Source organism: Oncorhynchus gorbuscha, linkage group LG21 (assembly GCF_021184085.1).
Source record: "Oncorhynchus gorbuscha isolate QuinsamMale2020 ecotype Even-year linkage group LG21, OgorEven_v1.0, whole genome shotgun sequence".
Taxonomy (NCBI): domain Eukaryota; kingdom Metazoa; phylum Chordata; class Actinopteri; order Salmoniformes; family Salmonidae; genus Oncorhynchus; species Oncorhynchus gorbuscha.
The window spans coordinates 52,205,121-52,221,719 of NC_060193.1; the positions used below are offsets into that span (position 1 = coordinate 52,205,121).

General features: G+C 42.4%; 3 protein-coding genes across 3 annotated transcripts in view; all 3 read left to right on the forward strand.

Moving 5' to 3' along the window:
- Positions 1-1,184, forward strand: part of LOC124008636 (unconventional myosin-X-like) — a 102,609-nt gene extending 101,425 nt beyond the window's left edge. The window contains 1 exon segment of the mRNA XM_046320107.1: positions 1-1,184. This exon segment is cut by the window's left edge and continues 2,062 nt beyond it. The gene's annotated coding sequence lies outside the window, so the exon portion shown is untranslated.
- A 369-nt stretch (positions 1,185-1,553) lies between these two features.
- LOC124008739 (pituitary tumor-transforming gene 1 protein-interacting protein-like) lies at positions 1,554-7,112 on the forward strand. The gene is made up of 7 exons (XM_046320262.1): positions 1,554-1,828; positions 2,669-2,721; positions 3,095-3,203; positions 3,271-3,373; positions 4,973-5,038; positions 5,492-5,538; positions 5,739-7,112. Exons 1-7 carry the CDS (start codon positions 1,738-1,740, stop codon positions 5,774-5,776), a joined length of 507 nt encoding a protein of 168 aa, XP_046176218.1. The 5' UTR covers positions 1,554-1,737; the 3' UTR covers positions 5,777-7,112.
- Positions 7,113-8,206: 1,094 nt separating this feature from the next.
- Positions 8,207-11,132, forward strand: LOC124008621 (small ubiquitin-related modifier 3). The gene is made up of 4 exons (XM_046320032.1): positions 8,207-8,385; positions 9,287-9,415; positions 9,595-9,666; positions 9,921-11,132. Exons 1-4 carry the CDS (start codon positions 8,365-8,367, stop codon positions 9,981-9,983), a joined length of 285 nt encoding a protein of 94 aa, XP_046175988.1. The 5' UTR covers positions 8,207-8,364; the 3' UTR covers positions 9,984-11,132.
- The last annotated feature ends 5,467 nt before the right edge of the window (positions 11,133-16,599 follow it).

The window sequence follows — 16,599 nt, forward strand, 5'->3', positions numbered from 1 at the left end:
TTTTAAATGGGGAAGAGTTTGGGAATGGAGGAAGGGAGGGAGAGGGTGGAGGATGGGGTAATTATTTGTTAGAATTATTGCAGAGGGAGGGAGGGGATATTGTTACAGTATGGAATTCTGTTAAAGAAGAGAAGTTCACACATTGAGGAGGTCTGCATCTTGGAAATAGGAATAGTTGGAATATGAGAATTCTGGGAACATGGGGATTGTGTTTGTTTCTGACTGTGTGTCGTCACTGCTTGTGGGCCTGTGCCCACTGGAGAACCAGTCTATAGAATCAGAATTACTGGAAAGGACATTCCAACTCAGAACAACATTACATCCTGTGTTCCACTGGGCCATTTGGAATGACTGAAAAATCCTGTTTTTGCGGACCAGTGTAGCCTACATGAATACATGTTTTTGCGGACCAGTGTAGCCTACATGAATACATGTTTTTGTGGGCCAGTGTAGCCTACATGAATACATGTTTTTGTGGGCCAGTGTAGCCTACATGAATACATGTTTTTGCAGGCCAGTGTAGCCTACATGAATACATGTTTTTGTGGGCCAGTGTAGCCTACATGAATACATGTTTTTGGCAGACAGGTTGGAATGTCAATTATCATCACATCCAGTCAAATTCGGGAACTGTGTCTTATCTAGGTATTCTCTTTCTATGGCCCTGCCTCTCACACTGCTAGTACACAGAGTAAGATGAAGTTGCCTCTTGACACTGATCTAAGGCAGTGGAGGCTGCTGAAGGGAAGAAGGCTCATAATAATGGCTGGAACTGAGCAAAAGGAATAGCATTAAACACATGGAAACCATGTGTTTGATGTATTTGATACCATTCCATTGATTTTGCTCCATTACCACATGCCCGTCCTCCCCAATTAAGGTGCCACCAACCTCCTGTGATCTAAGGTCAGTTTTGCATTTCACACCCAAATGGTAAGGGTAAGCTGATCCTAGATCTGTGTCTATGAGCAACCTCTATACCGGGGTCCTTTTCCAGCCGCAGGCGGCCAGAGCAGGCCTTGACTGTAATCTGTCATGGTTCATATGAATTATTATCATTATATATTGAAACATTGTGATTGTTTTGAGAGAAAATCGAGAAAGAGATAGAAAATAGTTGTTGTTCTTTTTTTTATTTGTAACAGGCTTTACAAACTTATGCTTTAATAAATTATCGGAAATTGTCCAGTCTTCTCTTCTATACACGCACGCAGGCGCACACTGCTGACCTGATTGTTATATTTCTGCTTAGGTGACCACATAATGGTCCATATTTAAAATACACAAATGCGGGACAACGGAATGTTTTTGCGGGCCAGTGCAGCCTACATGAATATATGTTTCTGGCAGACAGTTCGAAATGTCAGTTATCATCAAATGAATAGGAAGTCTGACTGAAATACGCAACAAATCTAACTTTGTTGCTAAATGAGTGGTGTTTTAATTTGTTGGTAAAATACGGGACATCAGACAAACGGCCAACATTGGGGACTGTCCAGCAATCTGGGACACGTGGTCGCCCTAATTCCACCTGTCATTGGTCGGGCGCGCTCAGGGAGGAAGGAGGACAGACCTTTTTGCCTCAACAGCACTTCAAGGGTTTCTTTTCTTCAAACGGGTTGCCTCAATTTCTCCCTGTTGTTACTGAAATAAGACAACTTTTTCAACTCAAGAGTAGCGCCATACACGACGGGATATTTTACTGTCAGAGTTTGGATTTTAAAGTTTCAATAAATTATGGATTTAAGGAGTTTGGTAGGCCTACCTGCTGTTCTGCTACTCCTCGGTGTAGGTGCTGTGTTCGCGCAAACTGCCGCACCTAAAATAGGTGAGTCAGTGACACTTATTTTGTTGTTTTTCTTAACCATCGATTTATTGTCGCTTATAGATTATTTTGATGTATATGACAACATATTATAGTTTATTATGTTTGCTCTAGTTAGTCTATGACATTAATCACCGAAAATACAGCTGGTAGTGAAGTACCCTCAAACCAGAATTTCCCCGATTTCACATTGTAGCATATTTCACAGTGACTTTGCCTTTAGGTAAAACACAAAATGACAATGCTTGTTTTCAGTTCCTTTTATAATGATGTCATTTAGACTTCCATCAACCTTAACATGTAGATTATTATATTCAGATAATGGCTCATTAATTTCAAGTGGCTTGGTACATTGGTAACATATTTGGCCTATTCACTGTTAGGGAGTTGGCTCTCGCTTTCTGCTAAATGCTTGTGTAACTGAAACCTTTTAGCATGAACGTTGGAGTGTTTTCAGTTCCTTCTCAGACACATTTCAGTAGCTGTAATCGTGACTGTCTGGCCCTTTTAACTGTTAAGTGTTTGGGTGAAACCAGTTAAAGTGTCCAAAGAGACACCTGTTTCCTGTCTTGGAAGAATCCTTCAGCCTTTTAGCCCCATAGAAACCAGACTACCAGGCTTCCACTTCTTATCTGGAGCCATAGAACTAACAGAATGTACACAAACAATTCTGTGGAGTCACACAGTCAAACGACAAATGGAAATATCTACAGTAGGCTGGGTCTTGCTGCAGGTGAGAAGGCTTTATTACTGCCTCTAACTGCAGTTGTTTTGTGTGTTATAAACTACTGATCTAATGTTTTTTTCCCCTCAATCAACCTGTTTTCTCTCCCTCCCTCTCAGTGTGTGAGACTAAGAATGGAACAAGCTGTGAGGAATGTCTAAAGATTGTGACGGTGAGTCTGGGATTAGTCTGGCACACTTTGGGTTTCCTGGTCCTGATTCCATCACTATACCTCCTGCTCATTGGTCTAACAGGGTCACATGTGTTCTGGTCCAGTTTACTTCGCTATACCTCTTGCTCATGGGAATAACAGGGTCACAAATGTTTTCTGTTGCACATGAATCAGCATATCAGCTCCACCCTCCACACCTGTCAGACAGGTTGGGGGACAAACTGAATTACACACCTCTCTGCCCTCATTTTTCTCTCTGCATCCCTCCATCCTTGGCATTGTGAACTCTATCCCTGCCAATCCTGAAACCCCTACTCATTCATAGTCCACATATATTTGCGTTAAGTTTGACCTGTGTGTGTTTGTGTCACAGTGCCTGTGGTGTCAGAAAACTAAGATGTGTATCACGTACCCAGTCAAAACCATCCTCCCCCCGCACTCCCTCTGCCCCCTCAACGATGCACGCTGGGGACGCTGCTGGGGTAAGAAACACACACACACACACACACTTCTGCTGCAGTAGGAACTAATGTTGATTGTGTGTGTCAGTGAACTTCCAGTCATTGATCATCGCCATGGCGGTGGTGGGTGGAGTCATTATCATCGCCTTCCTGGTCTGCCTCTTCTGCTGCTGCAAGTGTGAACACATCGGGTATAGTGCTTATAACACACACACTCACACGTGGTTGATTTGTGTCGTCTGTTTCCAAAACACATCTCGGTTTGGGATGATATATATATATATTTTTTTATCATTGACTTGCTTGAGTGTATTTATATCCAGGTTCAGCTAAATCTACTGGCACCCATGCACTTTTCTTAGATAAGTCGCTATTTCTTATTTGTTTATTCAGATCCCCATTAGCTTTTGCCAAAGCAGAAGCGTTTCTTCCTGAGGTCCACAAAACATGACAAGTAACGAAACAGTGATAGACAAAAACAGTAACGCAAATTTAAAATAGAAAGATATAGAAACAATACAAAAAAATAATAATAAACAATAAAACATAATAATAATAATAAAAAACATGATGTATGTATGTATGTGTGTCCCCTTCTAAAATAAGTAACAAATAAAAACATCTGGTCTTCACACCTTATTAGATTTTCAACATTGCAGAACCAATTGTATTTTTGTAAACTTAAGTTGACATTTTTAATTTAGAAAATGAAGGCAAAATGGCATGGACTAAATGACTGGCACTCCGGAGCTAATACTTGGTTGCACAGCCTTTGTCCAAGGTAACTGCAGACAAACACGTCTTGTAGCCATCAATGATGTAACCCACTGTTCAGCAGCTCTAAATCTTCTATGTTTGAGGGTTACCCCCCCCCTCAACTGATGTCTTCAGATCTCTCCGTAGGTTTTGGATGTGATTCAAATCTGGACTCTTGGCTGGCCACTCCGGAACATTCCAGCATCTCTTCTTGAACCATTCCTGGGTGATTTTTCATGTTTGGGGTCGTTGTCCTGCTGGAAGATACACAACATTCAGTGTAGACCCAGGTTTTGGACACTGGGTTGAACAAAACACCTGATAATCTGCTGATTTCATGATGCCTCGCACATGTTCAAGGCCACCGGGACCAGACGCAGCAAATCAACCCCACAGCATTATCAAATCTCCCACATGTCAGACAAGAGTCCAGAACTGAATCACATCCAAAACCTATGGCGAGATCAGTAGTTGGAAGGAACCCCTCAAACATTTAAGTATTGGAACAGTTTGCTGCTGAAAAGTGGGCCAAATGCCAGTAGAAAGTTACAGCAAACTCATTGATTGCTTCAAGAAGCGTTTGTCTGCAGTTATCTTGGCCAAAGGCTGTCCAACCATGTACTCGCTCCAGGGAGCCAATTTAGGAGCTGCCATTTGTCTTTATTTTCTTAATAAAAATTCTCAACTTAGGTTTGCAAAAATTAAATTCTCTGCAATGTCGGAAATCCAATATCAATGTTTTTTAAAATTTCTATTTATTTTAAATGAAATAGGGAATAATTTAGTGCAAGGGTGCCTATATATTTGGCCTCAACTGTGTAGCTTGTGTTTGCTTTGCCGTGGTCAACTAAAGTGTGTAATTCTTCACACACATACACGCACTGACCTACCCCATGGAATGACCTCCAGGCACATGTATAAGTACTTATCCGCCGTAATGTGTGTGTGTGTGTGTGTGTGTGTGTGTGTGTGTGTGTGTGTGTGTGTGTGTGTGTGTGTGTGTGTGTGTGTGTGTGTGTGTGTGTGTGTGTCAGGTCTACGAGGTTCGATACCAAGATGGAGAGACGGACCAATAAGATGAAGGGAAAACAGGAAGAGAGGTAAGATTTCATCATGGCACACAGACATCTGCGTATTGTCTATGTATGTGAAGAAATTTACAATTAAAGAAAGTGTTTTGTTATTCTAAGTGTCAGTATGTACATGTGTGTGTGTTCAGCTGGCCTACAACAAATTCCTCAGGGAGATATGGTAAACGTTACCCAGCCAGGCCCTGTGTGTGCTGTATTTGACCTTAGTGTGTCTCTGACAATGTGACTGCGATCAGAACAATGCCCCACGTTTCTTTTGTTAGTTTCATATCAGTTACAGCCAGAGTGACACAAAAGCATTACTGGAACAAACCTTTCCATACGTCACAGCTAAGCTAACCGCCCAAACCGGTTTGTGCTCTACTCATGACTTTTTACCTACCTGGCTGGTCTGAAAGGTTGTGCAGTCCTCTTAAAATACGAAGTGTGTGTCTAACCAGCTGATTGTCTTTGTGTTAACAGAAAGGCAGAGATGAAGATGAGGCATGAGGAAATCAGAACGAAATATGGTACGACTTGAGATACACACACACACACACAAACACACACGCCACTCTTGTCATGTTTCCCCATTCCTGCCTGTGGAAAAGCACCATCACTACTCTGATGGAATTTAAAATGAAAGATGATCTCGAACTCCTGCTGGAATTTAAAATGAAAGATGATCTCTAACTCCTGCTATCTCGTTCTCTCGCTCTCTTTCTTCCAGGTCTCAGTGGTTCCAACCCGTACTCCAAATTCTCCTGAGCTGATATTTGGACACTGTACTATCAACTGCCTTCCTTCTCTTTACTCCCCCCCCCCCCAAACCATTAATCATAAAAGTCTTAGAGGCGTTTTTAAAGGATTTGTATAATTTCAGATCGTAGTTTTGAAAGTAGCGCTCACAAGTCAAAACGAGTCACCAAAAATTGTGCTTAGTTTTCACTTATTTCGTATGTTATGTCCTGCAAAAAATATATATATTTCCTACAATTCGTATGATGTAACGAATTCGAATTTGTACAATATGTTACGATTTTGTAAGTTCTTAAAATCCCATTGAATATCTTTAACCGTTTTGAGGGGAATACATGAAACTGGCCTTAGATCAAAGTTTTGGGACAGCCTGATATGCAACATTATCTTCCCATGTAACACAGGTCATTAAACATTGTGTTGAATGTAATGAACAAAGTCTTCTCTGAATACTTAGCTAGAACAAGTTCTGCGCTGCTTGGTGAGTGGTGCAGTGCAGAACATGTCTTGCAGTGCACAGGTGTAGTACCCTTAAATGTACCTTATACCTTCTGTGACTACTACTGTATTATAAACTCATAATGATGATGGTACTTGAGGGTTACTACTTGGTTGTAGGAGATCTTGCCTATGCTCTACTTAAATGAGAAGATGCACTCCAGGAAAGTTGACCTTATCTATGTTGACCTTTTTCTATGTATATTTATCTGATGGTGAACTATCAGAAATGTGTCCAGTGCACGCACACCTGTACTCCATCAAACAATAAACTTGTATAGATGTATTGTTTTTCTAATTTGAACCAGAATTGTACTTAATGAAGCACTATGCAGAAATCCCTCCAGGCATTTCCTGCTTGCTAAAATATTAAGAGTTCACCTTATTTCAGTTTGCGACAAAACAAGCAAGAGAGTCATTGTACCATCTAAACAGCTGTGAAATATATTTTCCATACGGTAAGCATCGATCTGCTTCTTAAACTTGCTTTCAAAGAGTCACAGATCTATAACTCACATTTCTATGTGAATTTGGTCAGGTCGCCCAAAAAGTTACATATTGCAGCTTTAAATAGGAGGCTATTCAGAGTTTAATGCTCAGAATTGCAGATAGAAATGTACCCTACCTTATAGAATGTACACACCTTGTAAAATGACGAATGTCAAATCTAAGTAATATTTTTCTACCGGTGACAGCTTTCTCTTTACAGACACCAGCTACTTCAGTTAGAATATTGTCAGGACAAATGAATCAACGTTTTATTAATGTCTAGTTGTGTAATAAACTACCCTTTGTCTGTTGATTGAACAAATCTATTTTTACTCAAATAAAACTTTCCACTATGTAAGACTTGTCTCTTTGGATTTTATCAACTCCTAGCTCCTACAATAACCTCTACCTCATAGTGAGAAACCTACAACATCCGTATCAGACCAGTGATCGTAACCTCAACAATAGTAGAGATGTGAATAAACAGGAATTCCTGCAGTTCTGACTCAAACCTTAATTCTTCATCTCAATATACAATTTTTTATCAAGGATACGCATATTCTTTATTCAAGCATTTTCTATGACCAGAGCCACAGAGAGAATATTTTTCTGGAATGTAAACCCAGGCCTTGATCCCTACCCAATCCAATCCTTCCCTTTCTCCCTTAAGAGAGAAATTACATGTTGAGTTGGAGCGCCCCCGACTGGTCATCAAAAGCCATAACCCCCCCCCCCCCCACTGTTTGCTTCTGTAATGAATACACCCCATTTCTCTATCCATTGTGATGAAGATGGAAGATTTGGCTTGATATAATTTGTATTTTACAACATTATTCTGGTACTCCCCTGTACATAGCCATATTTTTAAAAAATGGTCAGAGACTCCAGTCACCCAAGTCATGTTTTCTCTGATACTGCACGGCAAGCTGTACCGGAAGGCCAAGTGTAGGACCAAAAGTAACAGCTTCTACTTCCAAACCGCAAGACTGCTGAACAATTAATCAAATGGCCACCGGACTATTTACATTGACACTCCCTCCCTCCATTTGTTTTTAATCTGCTGCTACTCGCTGTTTATTATCTATGCATAGTCACTTCACCCCTACCAACATGTGCAAATGACCTCACACGTTGACTCGGTACCGCCCTGTATATAGCCCAGTTATTGTTATTTTTTTGTGTTACTTTTAATTTGTTTACTTTAGTTTATTAGGTAAATATTTTCTTAACTCTTCTTGAACTGCACTGTTGGTTAAGGACTTGTAAGTATGGTAGTCTACACCTGTTGTTTACGAAGCATGTGACAAATACAATTTGATCTGAGTGTAATGTGTGTATTTATTTGAGATTAACCAAGGGCCACACTCGGCCCTTCCTTTGGCGGGTTCTTAATGTCGCGTAGCCGAGTATTTGGCTGAATTACGCATCCCCGTCCCCGAGAGAATATGTCACGTGTTTTCACGAAAGCCAATCAGTGTCTGCGGAACGAGAGACCAAAGCGCGTTCCCGTGTTTGCGGAGGAGAAGAGCATATAGCTTAAAGAGGTGCAAACGAAAACACAGCCAAAATTGCATTTTAACCAGCAAATCCTTTAAAGAAAACCCATCAAAATGTCAGAGGAGAAACCAAAGGTAAGGCTAGCCGTCTATCAGCATGTGGTGGGTATGTAAATGTGATTAGAACAGTCTAATGTCAAATAGCGCCTGAAATATGCAATAAAAAATGGCCCGGTTTGCACGATTGTCTGAATCGGCGCACTGTTTGTTTCGTAGTTAAATGAATGGAGTGCTACCTCCGGATACGATATTTAAGTTTATCAGATATAAAAACTATTAGAGATGTTATACGAAATATTTCGACCAGATAATAGAATTGTTGTAACAACTAACACTTACATTTCGAAGTTGAATACACCGATACCGTTTGCGGGTTTTTCTTTGTGGAAGCCATACCACGCTAGCAGCTAGCTAGCTAAACGCCGCAAGGCAAGCGGCACAAAATGTGACACCATTTGGAAGCCATATTCGAGTGATTTAGATGCATTCGTCGGCATCCACTTATTGAAATGGCTAAATAACCTAGTTATTGCACTGTATCTTTTAGGCCAGTAAACACGCATGGCGTTGGCCAGGCGCCGGTAAGACCAGGTAAAGCTAGCTAGATCATAAGTGGTCTGTACGAAATGGTTCCTAACCACTGATTGATAGTGTTTGGATATAATTTGTTTTCGATTTGAGACACTAGGACAAGCTGAACGTGGATTTTGCTGTGGATAACGCCTGGGTCTAGTAGCTGGCTGCCTCAGTCACAGCCTACAGGTTCCGCGCATTCCCCAGACCCAGTACCACCCACAAGCAACCCTAATTCATTGGGCAAGAACACTACCTACCCCATGTCCAGATCTTACCAGAGACGTATGAGGCCTAACAGTGGTTGTACAACTCATCAATTGTTTGGCTCTCCAAGACCAAAGCATTGAAGACTGAAAAACTACATTGTTAATCTTTTAATTGCTGTTTGATTGTGTTTCAGGAGGGTGTGAAGACTGAGAACGATCACATTAACTTAAAGGTAGCCGGTCAGGACGGCTCTGTGGTTCAGTTCAAAATCAAGAGGCACACTCCGCTCAGCAAACTGATGAAGGCCTACTGCGAACGTCAGGTCAGCACAGTCGCCAATCAGACACCTTGCCCTCCTACCTGCTGCTTCAATGGCGAAGACTGGAGCAGGGGCACACTGAACATTGCTCATAGAAATATTGTCAATAGAGCTGACCTGATTCCTCATACTATATGAATATCTGTCCCATGTATTTCTAATGTGTCCTCTCTCTCCTGCAGGGGCTCTCGATAAGGCAGATCAGGTTCAGGTTTGACGGACAGCCAATCAACGAGACGGACACACCTTCACAGGTACACTGCACAGACAACTGGCAGCTCTCTCTAAACACCCTCTACTCACTCTATTCTCTTGTCTCATTCTTAATCACTCTAAAGCACAGCTTCTCTGACGCCATTATCTTGTCTCAACTAAAGCACACCTGCTCTCTATTAGCTTGATTACTTTCTCACAGAACTTCCCACTCACAGAATCTCCCCCCTCATGGAATCACTCTTTACTAGATCCCTCTCTCCTTCCATCTCACATGTTAATTCTCTCTCTTTAGCTGGAGATGGAGGATGAAGACACCATAGATGTTTTCCAACAGCAGACAGGCGGCCTCTGCTAATCCCCTCCCGTTACAGTGATTGACATATCCAAACCACGCCCACTGCTCCTCTTCAGCTTCTGTGTTCCATTGTTGTTTTTTAAATATGTCTGTCTCGGTTTTGTCCTGAGGGGAGTGGGATGAACTTGCCCCCTAAACACTGATTTAAGGTCAGTTATTAGTTTACCCCATATTGGATGAGGTTAAGTTTAGGACGCAATGAGCTGATCCTAGATCTGTGGTAAGGGGCAACTTCTACTTTGAGGCTTCCCCATCGTCTGTTTCCTTGTTCTTATTTTAAAAGATGTCTGGCGCAGTTTTGGTTGGGGGTGCTCCCCTCAAATGTCTGTCTTAGTCTACATTGATCTCTTCAACAGTCTTGGACAGCTTCTGGGTCTTTCCAATGCTAAGAATCATGGGTTTTGATCTAGAAACAACTCCCTACACCTAAGCCACTTGTGTAGTGTTTTGTATTTACCCAACACCTCAAATCTACAAAAGGTCTAGGGGTTAGGGGTGGCTTCTGGACCCTCTCAATGGTTTGACATGGGGGGCGCCCCAAGTTTTTTTTCGAGGGTGAAAACCAAGGGTACATCTCAAGTCTTGTGTTGCCTCCTTCATTTGGCACCGATGTGAACATTCAGGCTAAGGTGGATGCTGACCATGGAATAAGCTTTCACCTGTCCAGTTCTTTAGTGTCAGTTTTACAAGAATGAAGGAGAGGAGACTCATTGTCACAAGGAAGCTACTTGTACTGTTGAGATGCACCCCTAGTTTTTTTAGAGGGCAGTCAAAAGGGAATATTCCCTGATTCCATATGGGATTTTTTTTTTTTTTTTTTTCAGTGGTCAAATCTTATAGCAACCCTGTCAGTGACTCTGCTTTTGGTTTTTGGGTGGGGGTTTAAGTGGGAAGGAGAAGTCATCCTTAAACACTGATACAGGGTCAGATAATTTGCATCCCCGTAATGGTTAATGTTTTGGGGGTTCTGGTTTTCTGATCTTAGATCTGTTGTTAGGGGCTACGTCTACTAGGAGCATAAGGGGGGGGGGCAGTTAAGTTCTTTACCCACATGTTTTGTCATATGGTATTAGTTTGGTTTCTCTACTGATTTGTACATTGTTTGGCGTCTTTTACTACTGTAAACAATAAATATAGTTTGGTACTCAGGCTCCCTGTCCCGCTCCTCCTTTAAATGTGTGTCAGATAGAAAACGGGCTTATTCAGTAGACTACCAATTACACATGCGAATCATGAATTGTATCTTCGATGTATTGTCTATAGTCGTGTATGTTCTACCTATTGTGTATATGTTAGACCCTATCCAGCAGTATTTCACAGTATGGTCACAAATGTTTTCTTAGCTGCATAAAGCGACCGGCAGGGGGTGCTAATGTTTATTGTAAGTCTCCTCTGCTGAAATCCACTACACTCCCTTGAATAAGCTGCTGTGTTCTCGAAGGACTAGATGAACACATTTAAACGATATACATTCAAATTCATTTTTACCACTTTGAACTTGTATTTTGGGATTCCTCTAAACGTCATCCTTGCAGAGGAGAATAATTAAATGTATCTGTGTTTCTTCTCGATAACCTTTGACCTTTTTCAAAAGGAGAGGACCGAGGAGTTAGCAAAACCAATTAAATTACACCTGTGCCTGCGGTCAGCCATCTGTCAGGATGTTAGATCACTCTGTGATTGGCTGATGCAGTCAGATTAAGCACAGTCGATTGATAGCCTGATGGGTTAGAGAAACAAGAAGGGTGAAAGTTATATCATGATCCTGTCAGATCCTGTAGCCTTTAATATAACTGGCTAGGAGAAACACACTAGACTCTCTATAGGACACAGTCCTCCTGCCCAGTGATCCACCAAAGCACACAAACCTGCTCTTGAAGAAAAGGCAAAACCGAGCAGTTAAAGGTGTAGAACAGAGTGAATACCCCTCTTTTCTCTCCCTGATCTGTATCAGAATAGCTATTTGAAGCCTGGGCATAGCTGAAATACACACGTACATGCACATTAGTCCACCCTCCCGGGTCTGCACCTGGGAGTTGTACCTAATTCCCCTCTACAATTTTTATTACATTTTCTCAATGAAATATTAGCAAATCTGTTATGAAAGCATGTGTCTTGTTTAAATAAACTCACTAAAAGAACACAATGCACAGTCATCCACTCAGCTACTACAATAATAAAGGTCCTAATGACAGGGATCTTGGTTAATATGGTAATAGCTTAGCTGGTATCAAGCACTATTGGTGGAGCAGAGATCACCGGTGGTATGCATGTTTTCAAATGTATTTATTTTTTAAAAATGACTTGACTCTTTATGGTGTTTATCTAATGCAAAGGTTTTTGTAGTACAGCTTATTTCTGTATCTAAACCCATACAACTCCACCTTGGGTATTCATCTTGCTCTCTCTTTCTCACACACTCGCAGAAGAGTATGTGAGAGACACAGCTGGCTTCCGTTCTACTCTGTGAAATGATTGACAGACTGGTTAGTGATTTGCATAGGCCTGGAAAATAAGAGAAGGGGCTGGACCAGACAGAACTAACTCATTAGGAGCCTGCCTGTCTGCCTCGGGTGAAATCAGATGATGTAGAGTAGTTTAGATCCAGGCTTCACTTTGTCATCTGGACTCTGTCTGTTGGAAGATGATGTTTTCTACAGACACTCTAAGGACCATCTCTAGACACACCTCACACTTTCTACAGACACTCTCTAAGGACCATCCCTAGACACACCTCACACTTTCTACAGACACTCTCTAAGGACCATCTCTAGACACACCTCACACTTTCTACAGACACTCTAAGGACCATCTCTAGACACACCTCACACTTTCTACAGACACTCTCTAAGGACCATCTCTAGACACACCTCACACTTTCTACAGACACTCTAAGGACCATCTCTAGACACACCTCACACTTTCTACAGATCCTCTCTAAGGACCATCTCTAGACACACCTCACACTTTCTACAGACACTCTCAGGACCATCTCTAGACACACCTCACTTTCTACAGACACTCTCTAAGGACCATCTCTAGACACACCTCACACTTTCTACAGACACTCTCAGGACCATCTCTAGACACACCTCACACTTTCTACAGACACTCTCTAAGGACCATCTCTAGACACACCTCACACTTTCTACAGACACTCTCTAAGGACCATCTCTAGACACACCTCACACTTTCTACAGACACTCTAAGGACCATCTCTAGACACACCTCACACTTTCTACAGACACTCTCTAAGGACCATCTCTAGACACACCTCACACTTTCTACAGACACTCTCAGGACCATCTCTAGACACACCTCACACTTTCTACAGACACTCTCTAAGGACCATCTCTAGACACACCTCACACTTTCTACAGACACTCTCTAAGGACCATCTCTAGACACACCTCACACTTTCTACAGACACTCTCTAAGGATCATCTCTAGACACACCTCACACTTTCTACAGACACTCTCTCAGGACCATCTCTAGACACACCTCACACTTTCTACAGACACTCTCTAAGGACCATCTCTAGACACACCTCACACTTTCTACAGACACTCTAAGGACCATCTCTAGACACACCTCACACTTTCTACAGACACTCTCTAAGGACCATCTCTAGACACACCTCACACTTTCTACAGACACTCTCTAAGGACCATCTCTAGACACACCTCACACTTTCTACAGACACTCTCTAAGGACCATCTCTAGACACACCTCACACTTTCTACAGACACTCTCAGGACCATCTCTAGACACACCTCACACTTTCTACAGACACTCTCTAAGGACCATCTCTAGACACACCTCACACTTTCTACAGACACTCTAAGGACCATCTCTAGACACACCTCACACTTTCTACAGACACTCTAAGGACCATCTCTAGACACACCTCACACTTTCTACAGACACTCTCTAAGGACCATCTCTAGACACACCTCACACTTTCTACAGACACTCTCTAAGGACCATCTCTAGACACACCTCACACTTTCTACAGACACTCTCTAAGGACCATCTCTAGACACACCTCACACTTTCTACAGATCCTCTCTCAGGACCATCTCTAGACACACCTCACACTTTCTACAGACACTCTCTAAGGACCATCTCTAGACACACCTCACACTTTCTACAGACACTCTCAGGACCATCTCTAGACACACCTCACACTTTCTACAGACACTCTCAGGACCATCTCTAGACACACCTCACACTTTCTACAGACACTCTCAGGACCATCTCTAGACACACCTCACACTTTCTACAGACACTCTCAGGACCATCTCTAGACACACCTCACACTTTCTACAGACACTCTCTAAGGACCATCTCTAGACACACCTCACACTTTCTACAGACACTCTCTAAGGACCATCTCTAGACACACCTCACACTTTCTACAGACACTCTCAGGACCATCTCTAGACACACCTCACACTTTCTACAGACACTCTCTAAGGACCATCTCTAGACACACCTCACACTTTCTACAGACACTCTCAGGACCATCTCTAGACACACCTCACACTTTCTACAGACACTCTCTAAGGACCATCTCTAGACACACCTCACACTTTCTACAGACACTCTCAGGACCATCTCTAGACACACCTCACACTTTCTACAGACACTCTCAGGACCATCTCTAGACACACCTCACACTTTCTACAGACACTCTCTAAGGACCATCTCTAGACACACCACACTTTCTACAGACACTCTCTAAGGACCATCTCTAGACACACCTCACACTTTCTACAGACACTCTCAGGACCATCTCTAGACACACCTCACACTTTCTACAGACACTCTCAGGACCATCTCTAGACACACCTCACACTTTCTACAGACACTCTCAGGACCATCTCTAGACACACCTCACACTTTCTACAGACACTCTCTAAGGACCATCTCTAGACACACCTCACACTTTCTACAGACACTCTCTAAGGACCATCTCTAGACACACCTCACACTTTCTACAGACACTCTCTCAGGACCATCTCCAGACACAAACGTACACGCTACCCCACACATACTCACACACACACACACGTGTTGGAGATGAGCATCAATTGGTGTTCGGATCAGTCACAGTGCTTGCGATTGGCTGGAGCAAGCTGTTATGTCATCTCTGATGCTGCTGTTGCCTCTGCTGCTGTTCCTCAGGTTAAGGGTCATCAACTCAGCTGCAGAGACATAGAGACCATGCAGAGGTACATTCTATTCTATTAAATGCGCTATGAAAATATCTGCGTGGGTGTTGTAACCTATCCAGGGACACATTTGATTGTGACACATAACACTGTACTTCCAGTCAGATAGTGGCTCTCTCAGGTTATACTGTAGAGTGGCGTTCAACACACCACTATCTCTTTCTTTCTCTTGTTTGCATGCAGGAGGGATGATAGTTCAAATAGTAACTCCTTACATTTTCCCTGACACCCAAAGTACTGAATGCTTAGCAGTACAGGAAAATGGTCCAATTCACACACTTATCAAGAGAACACGTGGTCATCCCTACTGCCTCTGATCTGACAGGCTCACTAAACACAAATGCATCTTTTGTCAATTATGTCTGTGTTGGAGTGTGCCCCTGTTTTTCCGTACATTTTAAAAACAAGAAAATGGTGGTGTCTGCTTCCCTTAATATAAGAAATGTGCTACTTATGTATATTTTAGCAGTTACATTTAGAACCAAATACTTTTACTCGAGTATTATTGTACTGGGTGACTTACTTTTACTTGAGTCACTTTCTATGAATGTATCTATACTTTTACTGAAGTACGACAACTGAGTCATTTTTCCACCACTGTGAGTTTGTGTGTTTGTGTATGTGTGTGTAAGACAAATAGCAGTCGTGTGTGTGAGAGTGTTTGGCGTGTTTAACTTGATTTTCCAAAACTTTGAGATGCAAATCACTCATGCACAGATAACTCTTCTACACATAGATAATTATTCTACACGTATGTACAGATCATGCCAATAGCCTACCAGACATTTCCCAGCCATCCAGTAAACTCTGGCTAACCTTACCTGATATCATGAATACTCAAGAAACTACAACACACCATCTTGCTGCTCTCACCACCTAAAGCAGTTTCCCACTATTTAGGAAATGCTAACTATCTCTCTCTCACTCCCCCTCCCTTTCTTCCTCACTTTCTCACTCTTTCTCTCTTTTTTTCTTGCTTTCTCTATCTGTTTCTTTCTCTCTCTCCGTAGACCTGCTCCCCCTAGACTTTCTGTCCCGTGTTCTCCCCAGGGCAGGGGTGAGGGGGTTAACGAGGGGGAGTGCATCTGATCCGGTCTGGGGGTGTGAGGGATGTCCGTCTGTCCCGTTCTCACCCTTCCCTGGACTTCCCGTTCACCCAGCACCTCGTCAACTGTCACCTCTTCCCCAGAGAGTTCTCCATCGTCACCACCCTGAAGGTCAGCCTCATCGCGCCTAAGGTAAGGGCCAGGGGTTCGAAACACCTGCGGCAGCATTACAGCAGGAAGTGACATCATCGATGACGTGGGAAAGGTTCAGTTAATTTTTTTATATTGCCTCTTTCCACAGTTTGATGGTTACCACATTTCATTTACTCCATTCC